This window comes from Equus caballus, chromosome 1, assembly GCF_041296265.1.
Source record: "Equus caballus isolate H_3958 breed thoroughbred chromosome 1, TB-T2T, whole genome shotgun sequence".
Classification (NCBI taxonomy): Eukaryota; Metazoa; Chordata; class Mammalia; order Perissodactyla; family Equidae; genus Equus; species Equus caballus.
Genome location: NC_091684.1, coordinates 18,805,009 through 18,819,270, shown reverse-complemented (window position 1 = coordinate 18,819,270; position 14,262 = coordinate 18,805,009). Strand labels below are relative to the sequence as shown.

Sequence of the window (14,262 nt, the reverse complement as noted above, 5' to 3'; positions counted from 1 at the left end):
CTAGGAGACTGAGCAGCTGGGTTCAGGACCTCAGATGCAGCGTGATGTGGCAAAAAGAGCTTGCAATGGAATCAGACCGACTCAGGGTTTGCATCCCACCTCCTTTAACCAATTTGTGCCTCAATTTTCTCTTCTGTAAAATTAAGGATAATGATAATACTAGTCATTGGTGAATTAAATGAGATAATATATGTAACGTGCTTACATCAGTGACTGGCACATATTAGGTGTGCGATGTAGTTACTATTACCGTTACTTCTACTCCTATTGGCTGGGGAATGTTGGACAGGTTCACCTTTTTAAGCCTGTTTCTTCATCTCAGAAATCAACATAGCCGTATTGTCCTCACAGAGTTATTGTAAAAATTAAACAAAACACGTGAGTATGTACTGAGTATGTATGTTTTTAAAACGTTAGCCATGGTTCTGCCTATTAGTACAGTCTCCATGTTGTTAATTCCTTTCCTGGTCAAGTTTTGTTTCTAATAAGCCACATGACCTTGGGAAAAATCACTTCCTTTCCTGGGCATCAGTTTCTTCCCTCTAAAGTGTGAGAGTTGATTTTCAAACTGGGCTTCTTGGACCCCTAAGATGGGGACAGGGAGAGATCAGAGGAAGGGGACAGTGTGGGGAGCTTGAAGCAGAGCAGTCTACATTTATCATTTATCTTTTATATATGTTGCACTTTCCCATTAGCTCTCCTTAAAGAAACAATTCCTGGGCTTAAAATTTCTGAAAACCACAGCACTGGGTGATCTCTCAAATTTCCTCCAGCTCTGACAGTTGATGGTTAGATATGTCTTATCTCTTCTGTATCACACAATAACCTTGTTGGTTAGACAAATTGTACTTCCCCTATTATCTAAATGGGGAAGCCCAATAAGGATGAGCGAGTCGTTGAAGATACATAGCTAGTTAGTGGCAGAGCCAGGACTCATTCATTCCTTCATTCACTTGCTCACCATCTATTGAACACCTACTGTATGCTGGGTACTGTGCTAGGTCTTAGAGCTACAAAAATGGCCTTAGGCTGAGCTTAAGGAGCTCACAGATTAGTGGATAAAACAGGCATGTTAGGTGCTGGTTACAATGCAGTGTGTGCCCTGAGATATGAACAGAGGGCCATGGGAGCGTAAAGGAAAAATGGAGTAAATCTAATGGCGGGAAGCCAGAAAGACATCTCAGAGAAGGGGATGTTATGCTTGGGTTTTGAAGACTAGGGTAGGAGTTTGTGTGGTGGAAAAGTGGTAGCTTTCAGAGGCCCAGGCCAGCAATCTGGTAACTATATTTCCTCTGCCCAAGACCCACAATGGGGCCAAGTGTTCAATATAATCTGAACCCTTCTGGAAGTTAGCAAACAATACTGTGCCCCAAAGATCTAGGCATCAGCTCTGAAGCCAAGATAAAGATTTTGCCTGGGAGTAGATTCAGGACCTCCACCCGGACGTCGCCGACTGCCTTTCTAGATTGTGGAGTCACTTGCATGGAAGGGGACCACAGAATTTCTCTGAGCTCATTCTGCCTGACCCCCTTCTCTTGGCTGACAACTAGACACTATTGGCAAATATCAGGTGTTCACCAACATGATTATCTGGAAGACCAAAAAATTCCCCTACCTTCCCACCCCACCATTCCTGGCTTATTTCTTTAGGTTAAAAATGGATATCCAGTTCTTTTAAAAAGTTCAAATAGCTGGGCCCTGGAAGGAGAAAGAATATCAGAAGAGGGGAGATATGGAACCAACGGAGGGGCAGCCAAGGGCCTCTAATGTTTTAGAGCACCTGAACCAAGGAGAGTTACTTTCCTTCCTTGAGCGAAGCGGAGTTGAGAGGAGTGGGAGGATGGGGTAAGGACGATGAGAGGAGAGAATGTGAGATTTTAAAAGGAAGGGGAGAAGGGGTGTGTGTGAAAGGGGAGAAGATGCTAGATTGCAGGAGAAATGCAGCAAACTTCGGTTTCCTCCCAATTTTGTCAGTGGCTGGTCCTATCTGGTGGTCTCATTTGGATTCTCTAGTTTCAAGAGACTTTTTAATTCTTGGCACAAGTGGGCCCATCTGGGCACCATCAATGCTCTCTGGAATCTGCCCTAAAAGCTCAGGCTGGCGGATGCCAGAGAATAAATATGCATCTTCCACCAGAATATACAGGTCCTCCTGGCTTCCTCTGGCCCTGATATTGTAGTTCATTGCAGGATTTTCTTCAAAATCAGCTTCAAAGGGTGTGAATGAGGACAGACTGAGAACAAACAGTACTAAGCATAATCTTTAGTCATTTAATTTTCTTCTTTCTTGTGTTTTAGAAAGTAAAACTCACCATTGGCCGGATCCCAAATTCAGAGAAATTCCATGCTGTATCCTGCACATGCCCCTTAAAATACCAAGAGGTTGTACCTTTTCAACTGGATAAGTCTGGACTGGAGATGACGCTGAAGAGGAGTTCAGCCATTAAAAAGGGTCAGCAGAAAGGAACCAGAGAATAACATGCCAGGGACCCATCCCAGGGTGGGGTGAGGATGGGACCTGGATTCCGTACTGGGCTCCCCTGCTCACCGCTGTGTGATATGAGGCAAGTCAGCAAACCTCTCTGAATTTCCACATCTGCATCTTAACAATGGGGATAACTGTTCTCTCTCTGGCTGTTGCATCAGGGATATGGAGGGGGCCAAGTGGGATAATGACTATGGAACACAGTGCAAATGTAAGGCCTTATTATCCCAGACTTTGTCCCAAACACCGCAGACAAAGACTGGGTAAGTCCCTTACCCAAAATGTGTATGTGTTCTGTGAGGTCGTGGTCCACACAATCCCTTCTTTGTTGGGAAAGTACAGTTGGAAATATTCATTCCAGGAAGGCAAGATTCCCAAGAGAGATGTGCTACCGTATCAGCCTTCCCAAAGACTTCCTGCTTCTCATCGTGTCCATAGGCCAGAATAGGCCGAGACAGAGTGGCCTCTTCGATTCAATAATTATCCTGTTTTTTTTAGTGACCCAGTAACTACTTTAGAAGTGGAAGCAGTTTTAAATGATATCCAGCAAAGATCTACTTGCCCTGTGAGTGATACAAGAATGACTTAGCACCTCTAAGTTTGAAAGGTCTTAACTAATTGATGCATTACCTAATTGATCCGGGAAGGCCAAAAGAATCACATCTTTTTTCATAAACAGGGAACCAAATACAGAGGGCTAAAGGACTAATCAAATCTGCGAATAGTAGGGCAAAAAGGAGCTTCAGAAAATATATCTTACCATGTCACCATTTCACACGGGAGGAAATCAAGGCCTCAAGTGTTTAATGACATACTTTCTTTGTGGCTCTGGGTTTCATAGCTGTTTACTGGCGGAACCAAGAATCTAAAACCAGCTCTGAGGAACAGATGTCTGATCCTTCCTTGGTCTCTGGATTTAGATTTGAAAAGACTTTCAGCATATAGAAGACATGTTCAGACACAGTTTATTTTCTGTCATCCAGATTGTGCAGAAAGTGTAAACATTTTTCATTTACGTGCCCCATTGGACCTACTGTTTCCTTTTTTTTTTTTTAAAGCTGGATTGGAGTTAGGACTCTGCTTTTTTCCCAGTTTTATTGCGATGTAACTGACATGTGACATTGTATTCGTTTAAGGTGTACAACAGAATGATTTGGTATATGTATATTGACCCACTCTTTCTACTTCTAGAAATTTATCCTACAGAAATACTCATACAAGTACACAAAGATACCTGTAAAAAATGTTCACTGTAGCTCTGTAGCATTGTTTGTAAGAAAAACATCCTTTGGGGATTGCTTAATTACGATGACTTCATATAATCGAACACTGCAGATGTTAAAAGTTTTGCATAGATGGTTATGGAAAGATGCTCATGTTACACCAAGAATGAAAGATGCAAGCTGCTGTACAGTGGGCATAGCATCATCCTCTTCTTGCAAAAATAAATTAGTGGGGTGTGTGTGTCTGTAAAATTTCCCCAACTCTAATTAGGGAGAGAAATCCCTCCCTCACAGGGCTGTTGTGAGGTTTAAATGGATAAGGGATGCGTAGCACCTGACACGTGGCCTGATCAGGAAATGTCCGTTCTGCTGCTGTTGCTCTGACATTACTTTTTTCTTAAGTCTAGAAGAACATACATGAAATCGTTAATAAGAATCATCTCTGAGAAGTACGATCAGGGTCGGCCATGAGGGGGAGGCATTTCTGTAATGTTTGAATTTTTCTTTTTTTGCAATGAGCCTATGTCAATTTTATAGTATAAAATAAATATGTGTGAAAAATAAATAAATAAGTGAATATATTTTAAACCTTCTTAAGTAAGAAACCAAGCCACCTCAGTGACAGAAATAAAAAACCAACAAGGTTTGGTGACAATGTGGGTAGATACACCGCTTTGAAGCCCATAGGCCCTTCCCCTGTTTTGCTCAGAAGTCTACACAGCGATGCCAATAAAAGCTGAAATGAGATAGACGGGCAAATCTGAGCCACCAGGCCCTTCAACCCCCTCATCAAGTCAAAGAGCCTGAAGACTAAGGCGTTAGATGGTTTACATGGCTCATGGAAGAGCTGGCATGAGAACACGGAACTCCCGGCTCCCGCTCCCTGCTCTTCCCAGTACGTCACGACGAGGGCAGCCAGCCTGCTCCTGGTGCTCTCTCAATCCCAGAACACTCTGCAGGCAGCTAAATCAGCTACAATACTTGCTAGGAGGATCCTGCTCTAGGGGCATCTCCCACATGAGGGATTTGTTCCCAAAAGGAAATGTCAGGGCGATTCCAAGCTCCCCCCAACCCAGAGATCCTGATTCAGTAGGTCTGGTGTGAGGCCCTGGAATCTGCGTTCTAATGACCACTCCCAGCCGATTTGACTGCAGCTGGACCAGGGAGCACACGTTGGAGCATCACTCCCAGGGTCACATGGCGAGGCACGTGCATCTTCTGAGAGGCTGCAGAATATAGACTATGCACATGAGCATTTTTGCAGGGCAAGGGCCCCTAGTTTTCAACAGTTCTGGATGAGGCTGCTGACTGTCATCCCTTTCCTCCCCCTCCAAAAAAGAAGCCTGCTCCTGAGCAGAGAAGCCTGGTTTTCCTTCCTTCCTCTCTGCCACAGGGGAGCGTGCCACCACGGGCCGCTGGGTGGTTGAGGCGTGGAAAGCCTTCAGCTGGCAATGGGAACCTGGTGACTTGGCTTCAGGTGAAGTCCTTTCTGCAGGCCGTTCCTCATTGTCCAGAGTCGTTCCTCTGTGCTTCCTTTTTCCCGGAGCTGGAGCTGGAGGCCAGCCACTCTTCCCCAGGAATCTAATCTAGGCCCCAGCCCAATGATAGGTCTTTCTTCCTCCTAACAATGGTAGTGGTCCCAAGGAAAGCTGGTGATTAAACTGGCCTAGAAGACTAGTCATCAAGGCATTTGTCCCAGATCCCAGCTTTTGGATTCCTCTTCTGTTAATGGACTAAGAGAGCTGTAGGACATCTTGCTGAGAGGCGGGGGCAGGTCTCCAGCCCGGGGCTAGGAAGACTTGTGCCTCGTATCCATATAATTTCACCAGACAGAGAGGGTGGGACGGACCTTCCTCACACTGCCCACCGCCAGCTCATCCACACCTGTCCTCTGTGCATTATGCCATGTGCGACCTTTCCCCTTGATGTTCATTCCAACCCGATTCCAGGTGATGAATGTGAGTGGAGGTGGGGCCAGGACTGCAGAGTGCTTGGCCCAGCTGTCTCTGCAAGGGCATGGAATGGCTGATAAGCTATTCTTGGCCATCACAACGTAGGCCTGAGTCTCCTGCAGCTCTCAGTCTTGTGGGGAAGAAACCAGAGCCCAGAAATGTAAAGAGGCTTCGCTGGGCTCCCCGAGCTCCAGGCCACAGCCCCAGCTCCCAGGCCAACACCTTTTCTACACTTGCACAGCTCTCCAGCAGGCCATTTGGAAGTGCCGTCTCTCCAGCCACTCCCTCATCCTAATGGTTGCCTCATGCTTCTAGAATAGGCCTCAGGGGATGTCTCTATCTTTCCACTTTGTTCTCTCCGCTGAGGATGCAAACTATTAGAGTGAAGTCTAAACAGCAGCTGGTAAGATATGCCATGAATGCGCAGGGCCAAACACATCCATCCTTACTGGAAGCTGCTGACATGTTAGCACAGATTCCAGAAAGGCACTCATTGTACGTAGAGAGTGAACCCCTCTCCACTTATGTATATGTACATATGTGTGTATATATACATAGAGAGGGCAGAAGGGAGGGAGGCAGAGAGGAAGAGAGAGAGAGAGGCAGCAGATAGGGAACAACAATAATTCTTTATTTTCTTTTTCCTCCTCAAAGCCCCAGTACACAGTCGTATATTCTAGTTGTAAGTTCTTCTAGTTCTTCTATGTGAGCTGCCACCACAGCATGGCTACTGACAGACAAGTGGTGTGGATCCACACCCGGGAACCGAACCCAGCCCATCAAAGCAGAGCACAATGAACTTGAACCACTAGGTCATCCGGGCTGGCTTAATAATAATTCTTCAATAAGCTGAGAAGCTGAAGCACCACAATGTGTCGTCTCCCCCATCCCCCCACCACCCTTCTCTTTGGGGCTTTTGCCAAGTGACTTTCCCTTGGGATGATCCAGAGAATTTAAAGTGTCATAAACAGGCCCAAAGAGAGAGGGCTTTCAGATTCAGAACCTGGATTAACTCAGAGTTCTTTAGTGAAGTTGGACTTTTGGATATGCGAGAAATGTGTTTTATTGAAAAAGCTCTTTAAACTGTCTGAATTGATGAAATCTTTGTCCAATGATCAAGGATCTGGCAGGATCTCAGGAGCCATTCTCAATATCAACTCTGGCTAGATGGCTCTGGAAGACCAAGGGTGTGAGTGAACCCAGCACTCACAGTACTGGACTCGGGAGCTGTGCTACCTGATTTGGTAGCCACATGTGGCTTTTTAAATTTAAAAAAATTAAGTTAAAATTTAAAATTTAGTTTCTCAGTTGCACTAGGTCCATTGAAAGTGTTCAGTAGCCCTCTTTGGCAAGTGGCTACAGTATTGGACAACATAGTTATGGAATATTTCCATCACTGCCGAAAGTTCTAGTGGACAACACTGCTCTTGAATGTTAAAACCCCAAAAGGGGAGCAATTCACTTCTGCCTTGTTCATAAGCATTATTCTATTTTTACAATGTTTTCAAATAAAATATTCACATCAATGATTCTGGTAGCATTTTTTTTGTATGCGGTCAAATCCAACTAACTTAAAAACCAAGCTGTGGGCCTTTTTAATGTAAGCTGTTTTCTCAACAATTAATGGGTTTCTACAGAGTAGTCAATATTGACTCAGGAGCTGCTAAGAGGACGCAAAAGACACAAGATCTAAAACTCGTTAACAAGAGCTTACACCATGGTGAAGAAGAGAAAAATGAGCAGACTGTAAACTCTTGTTTACCTGCTGTCATTTGAGGAGGCACTATTCTATAAGTTGAACTTAAAAATATTAATCAGAATCTTTCTAAAATTTGTTAATGCTTTCTTACCTTCTTACTCGTGGTCGTGGCAGTGGACATCATTTCACTGCACTCTAAGTATCTCCTAAGGAGTGCTGAGATATGGAAGAACATTTCCTCCTCAACCAAATGATCCTGGACTGCCTTTGTTTATGCTGTGGGCTGGGAAAGCCAAGCATGCAGCTTGTTATTACTATACATACACTAAAAGTTAATGGGCTGTCGAGCCAGCCCTGATGGCCTAGTAGTTAAAGTTGGGTGTGCTCCACTTCGGCAGCCCCAGCCCAGTTCCTGGGTGCAGAACCACACCACTCACCTGTCAGTGGCCATGTTGTGGTGGTGGCTCACACAGAAGAACTAGAAGGACCTGCACTAGAATATACAGCTATGTACTGGGGCTTTGGGAGAGGGGAAAAAATGGAGAGGAAGATTGGCAACAGAAGTTAGGTCAGGGCAAATTTTTCCCAGCAAAAAAAAAAACCTTTCCTAAAAAAAAACAATAATGGGCTAAGAGTGTAGGTGTAAGAAGTTTTACAAGTAAAGCTCATTAGTTTGTCGTAGGGAGTTCTGTGACACTGATTTGGGGAGCTCAGTTATCTTGATGGTAGTTTTGGTGGTATTGTCATTGCTTGCTTCTTGGTTCTCAAGTGTGTTCTGGGTGGGTGAGACTGCCAGAAAAATGACTGGGGGCAGAGTAAAATTACTCTATGAGAAAAATCAGAGAACAATTAACTACCAAACTGTGTGATGAGAGAGGAGAAGAAAGAGATCGTGGAGGAATGGAGTGCTAATCATGACTGACATTCGGTGAGCACACACCAGAGGCCCACTACAGCCTTGTAAAACCAGGACCACCGCTAGACCCATTGTTCGGATGGGGAAACTAAGGCACAGAGAAGTTCAATAACTTGCACAAGGCTACGGCTAGTACATGACAGAGCTAGAATTTAAACCAGCCAGGCTGGCTTTGGAGGCCACAGCCTAACTCTCCCCCATGCTGAGAGCTTCCTGGAAGAGGAGGTCACTTGAGCTCCAGAAGAGGATGATCCAAGAGGGGCAGGGATGCAGACAAGAGCAAGCATGGGACGTACTTTTCAAGTGAAAATAAGGAAGGTGTGAAATGGCTTAGCTTTTTCAGACATCTCTGATTTCAATAATATCCATTCATCCTCTGGGCCTCTTGCCCAGGAGAGCCATAAAAGTCCGCATTTTATGTTTCAGGAACCAAGGGCATTCTGTGGAGTCTCCTGTTATGACTGGTTAGCACGTTTTACATCCCACTTTTTAGATGGCCTTCTGGCTCCATATAACATTCAAGTTAACAAGCGATCCATGCATAGTCCCAATGACAAAGGCATCAGGCTGGGCCTCTGGATAGAGATGAGTAATAAAGAATGCTTGACTTTGCACACCCTATCATCAAGCGGGGTGATGCAAACACATACATGGGTAACTCTGAGGCAAATCCACTCATCCCAAATCCTTTGTGAAAGTACAAATTCAGTGTTAAATGAGTAAAAGACTTAAAGACTAATCCTACCTAGTTAGTTTGGGAAAAGCTTTACAGGAAGAGTAAGTTTTTTGGGGTTTTTTTTGGCAGAGTATGTGGAATGGAATTTTTATATCTGAGAGAATGAACAGAATTCTCTTGATCTTCTAGAACTGGCCAAACCCCCAGTGCACAGCCATCAGAATGTAATTGGCAGGACCAAAGAAGTTCTCAAGGGTCCCATAGCAGTCCTCAATCCTTGTGCCATTCAAGCCCCTGAATTGTCACCGTCAGCAGTTTTTGAGCACTGCTCAGTTCAGGGCACTGTGCCAAGCACTGGTGATATTAACAGAAAAAAATACACTCCCTCAGGGAGGTGGTAGCCTAATAAATGATATGGATGTAAAAGCTGCTTAGGGGTAAACATTTCTCTGTAGAATTGAAATACACGTTCACACAAAAACTTGTACCTGAGTATTCATAGCAGCCTTATTCATATTTGCCAAAAAGTGGACATACGTCAATTGATGTATGGGTAAATAAAATGTATATCCATACAATGGAATATTATTCAGCCATAGAAAAGAATGAAGTACTGACGCATGCTACAGCATGAATGAGCCTTGGAAACATTAGGCTAAGGGAAAGAAGACACACACAAAAGGCCACATACGGTATGATTCTGTCTATAGGAAATGTCCAGAATAGACAAGTCCATACAGACAGAAAGCAAGTTAATGGTTGACAAGGGATGGGGGAAGGGGAGAATGAGGAGTGACTGCTCATGGATAGGGGGCTTCTTTTTGGGGTGATGTAAATGTTTTGAAATTAGATAGTGGCAATGGTTGTACAACTCTGTGGGGCATACTAAAAACCACTAAACTGTACACCTTAAAAAGGTGAATTTCATGGGAGGTAAATTATACCTCAATAAAAAAGAGGAAAGAATGATTTCCCTCATAGACTCTAGACTGGGGTGGAGAAACTGGATATCAAGCATCCCCCCAGCCTTGGAGATAGGCTTCATTTGTAGCTGATTAATAAAGGCAGGAGCAGTCTTCTCCATGGACTGACGAAGCAGCCTTTTCTAAAACATTACTCCATATGAAGATGGTAAGAGTATCCCTGTGTAAAACACAGTTGGTTACCTGATTAACAAAAATCCTTGACTCTTTTAGAGGTGATAATTCTTATTACCATTAAATCTTTTTTTTTAAATTGAGGAAGTCTTGGTTTATAACATTATACAAATTTCAGGTGTGTATCATTATATTTTGATTTCTGTGTAGATGACATCATGTTTACCACCCAAAGACTAATTACCATCCACCACTATTAAATCTTAAGATAAAAGTACCTCAAAGACTTTGGATCCCACTTAGTGACTCATTTATACTAAGGTGTAAATGACTACACAAGTCTTAACTTAGAGCAGAAGAATGACAAGAGAAACTAAAAGGGTAGTGCTTAGAAGGGCAGGATGTGCAGAGCTAGACTACAGGAAAAAAAGAAAGATATCAATAAATCATCAAAGACAACATATTTATCAATAGCTATGTAGCTATTGATACTAGCTAAAGTAACCAGAAATTATATTGCCTCCTCTAAAGCCTTCTTTTAAAAATTGCTGAGAAAACATAATTGCTATTTTTGCTCAGAGTCATATTTAGGACTGGCAGGATTTCCTTGCGCTCCAAAGAAAGGTAAATCCCTCATCAAATGTTTTTTTGCCTTATATGCTAATCCAATCCCTATTTCTCATAAACTGTCTTGAATCCCATTATCTGGCCACAAAAAAAACACACAAAATTTAACACTGTAGGAAAAAGGTCTTCGGAGAGCCGAACTAATGACCGAATCATAAGGGGCCAGTTAGAAGATCAGAAGCTCCAGCAAACGAGCTAAACAGAGGAATTACTCAAGAAGACGGAGATTTAGGAAGAAACTGATTTCAACCAATCACAGATGGCTAGCAAGTAGCTGCCAGCTCAGATCAGCCCGGATGCTGTAAGCCAGCTTTTCTTTAATTGATATCTCATGCTTCCAAAAAAAGTGGGTGAAATTGCAGAAGATTCTGCCAGGATTCCTCTTAGCTTACGTAAGCCCAAGTTGAGCTGGCTTGAGGATTTATTAGGCAATGCTGTGAACATTTGTAACGCAGCATTTATTTTCTGAGCTATGTAAATAGATGTGATACTAGTGTCACCATCAGTTTAGGAGAGACGCTTCTCTTCATATGGTCTTATGTTGGCTGTTAGGCATTTGCATATTATTCATTATCTTCAAAGCATTTTGCTACCTACACCCCTCCACCCCCAGGCAATCCTTCTCTCCCAATTTGCTGAATTTGAGTGTTGATACAGTCTAGACCATTAAAACCATGTCAGAATTGCCTGATGAACCTTCTATAATATAGGAATTAAAGGAAAAAATGAAAGTAAAGCAAATCACAGTGAGCCCTCTTAATAGAGTATTTACTTACTCGGCAAACACTTAGCCCACAAGGTCCAGTTCAAGTGTCATCCTTCTGTAGGTCTTTGCTTCCCCTTCTCGGGTGGGATTGCCCCATCCGTGTCTCCACATCACTTTGTATCCATCTCTTCTGTAGCATGTAAAGCTGTTAAGGTTATTTGTCAATATGCGTTATTCCACACAAGTCTGTGGATTCTTTGCAAGCAAAGCCACATCTTGATCACTGTTATATTGTTAGAGTCTTTAAGAGTGCTCAGAATCATAATAAATGCCTGTTGAATTAAAGTGAAACATGAGTTACAATCTCACAGTGCGGAGCCTTCCCCAAAGGGCGACAGCAATGCCCACGTTCCACCAAAAGTCCACTTCGTTTTGATCAGGAAGATGAGTTCTTAGGTCTGGAGAGCTCAGAGGCCCTAGGGATAACAGAGTTCTAACATTTGTCATCAGAAAAATCCTCCACTTTGCTTTGGAGTCATAAACAAGTATTTATTCAGTGCTGTTTAATCCAGGCTTGGAGCTTAGAAGCCATAGAAGATATTTTCTTTATTCTTAAAGATGTAGAAAGGCATGGAAAGGGGTTTGGTTTTTTTTAGCATCTATTCAACAGTGCTAGGCACCACATTAAGGACATTATGGACATTATTCCATTTAATCTTCTCAACAACTCTCCAAGGTAAGTACTATCAACCTTGTTTTACAGATGTGGAAAACGAAGCTCAGAGAGGTTAAGTAATTGTCCCAAGGTCACAGAGTAAATCCCAGGCTGGCCTGGCTCCGAAGCCCATGTACCACCATACCAGGCTAGGTTTTGGGAGTCCCACTGACTCCACTTAATTGATGTTTGATCTTAGACCTGGAACATCCACTTCACCCCTCCAGGCTTCAATTACTGCATCTGTAAAATAGCAATAATACTACCATTTTTGACAGATGATCATTAATCTTTTAAGAAACTCTTGTCACCCTCAGGCCTATCATTCTAAATCCATTCAGGGAAATATGACTAATCATCAGGGAACAAATATTGTGCAACATAAGAATGTCCTTAAGTGCAAAAATCTACCATATAAACAATAAGTGATGCAGGAATTCAGAAGAGGAGAATGTGCATGCAAGCTGAAGTTCTCAGAGAAGGCCTCTGGGAACAGGGGGGCTGAACATTTGGAAAATTTGGAAAGACAAGGGGGAGAGCAGAGTCAGCAAAGGGAGAAAAAGGAGTTTGACATGAGCATGATGGGGAAAAGACCACTGCAAATAATGATAACAACAGCTACCATTTCTTGTGTGTTTACTCTACAGCAGGAAGTGTCCCAAGCACTTCGTAACCAGGATTCCATTTAATTCTCGCACCAATCTTGTGAGGTCAGCTGTTTGATTATCCTCATTTTACTGATGGGAAAACTAAGGATCAGAGAGGTGAAGTGGTTTTCCCAGGGTCACACAGTTATTAAGTTGTAGAACCAGGAGTCTGAATCCATGCTCGTGACTAACCAGGAAAGATGGTACATGTTGGAGAGGGGTTATGGAGAGAAATATGGAAAGCCAGGTGGCCTTTAAGTCACTGGGATTATCTGTCCATGTGAAGTAATTTTCCACACAAAGTGTTAAGAAATACAATACCTTAAAGATATCCCCCCAAATTCCTAAAACCTGTCCTACCCTTTGATGGAACAACAAATCGACCTCATTTGATTCGACCTTTTCTGGATATTTGCCACATCATTTCATGTTTGCCAATGTCAATAGATTTCATTTTTTGTTTCTTATATCCTGACGTTAACAGAAAATCAAGGTGGTTTCCAGTATGTACTTTTCTTCCCTTTTAAAAATTATCCTTTCTTCTCCTTTTTAAAGTTAATGTCTAATAACATTCTCTACTTAATAATTTGTCCATTATTCCATGTTGAAAGAACAATAGCGAGAGGTTGGCAATGAATAAGCCGATTTATTTCCTTAATTGCGTCTGATAGATGGCAGCCACATGAAGTGCTTTACAGAAACACGTTTCCCAAAGATTCTCTAGAGGAAGATAGTTCTTTGAGGTCTTTGTTTTGCAGTCTAAATTTCCTTTAATTAAATTATATTTAACAAAGAGTCTCAAGTTTTGTTATCATTGTTGTAATTTCTGGACTCATTTCTCATGAGCGTTTTGATATTTTTTCCCTCTATCTCTTTCCCCAGGATTTTAACTCTCTGCTCATCTCTTTGAGCTCTGTAACTAATACAACTTTTTCTATATTTTATTGTATCTGAGAATTTCTGGGCTAGAGGGTTTGGTTCTATGATATATTTAGTCCTTCTCCAAGCAATTCAAGAATTTGAAGCTAGACCTCAAATATCGAAATGACATGATATAAGAAGTCACTTTTTTGTGCCCTGCACAAAATGGAACAATCAAAAGCTGTGACTGTGACTTCAGGAGTCTAGAAGTGATCCGGCTTCAAATTAAGCCACTTTTGGTCACTGGCCCTTTTATGTTCAGAAAGAACTACTGCTTAGACACCCACCCGAGCCTGAAGCATCTGCACCCGCTTTTTTTCATCCCCAATGGCGAAGACTCCATCAACCTGCCACTCAACCTCACGGCATAAATGTTGTGCCTTCAAGATTGGGGTCCCCAGCACTTGGTGGGAGTTTGTGCCCAGAGTGTGTGGTGGGAGGCAATCCCTTGACGACCCAGGCACCAGCAGGTGAAGCTGCTACCGTTATACACTGTGTTGACTTTCTCTGGAGCCAACTATTAAACACCAAAATGAATACCCAACAAAAGCATAAGTCTTTTCAGATGGGAAAATTCTGGATTTCATGGCTAGTCTAG

The 14,262-nt window shown here is 42.8% G+C and overlaps 1 protein-coding gene across 4 annotated transcripts in view; it reads left to right on the top strand.

Annotated features, from left to right (window-relative positions):
• PLEKHS1 (pleckstrin homology domain containing S1) overlaps positions 1-7,189 on the top strand; it is a 32,402-nt gene extending 25,213 nt beyond the window's left edge. For all 4 annotated transcript variants that reach the window (XM_014733436.3, XM_023639031.2, XM_001498104.7 and 1 more), the window contains exon 13: positions 2,299-7,189. In XM_014733436.3, the coding sequence (XP_014588922.1) occupies positions 2,299-2,478 (180 nt within the window). In that variant the 3' untranslated portion in view covers positions 2,479-7,189. The remainder of the gene's footprint in view (positions 1-2,298) is intronic.
• The last annotated feature ends 7,073 nt before the right edge of the window (positions 7,190-14,262 follow it).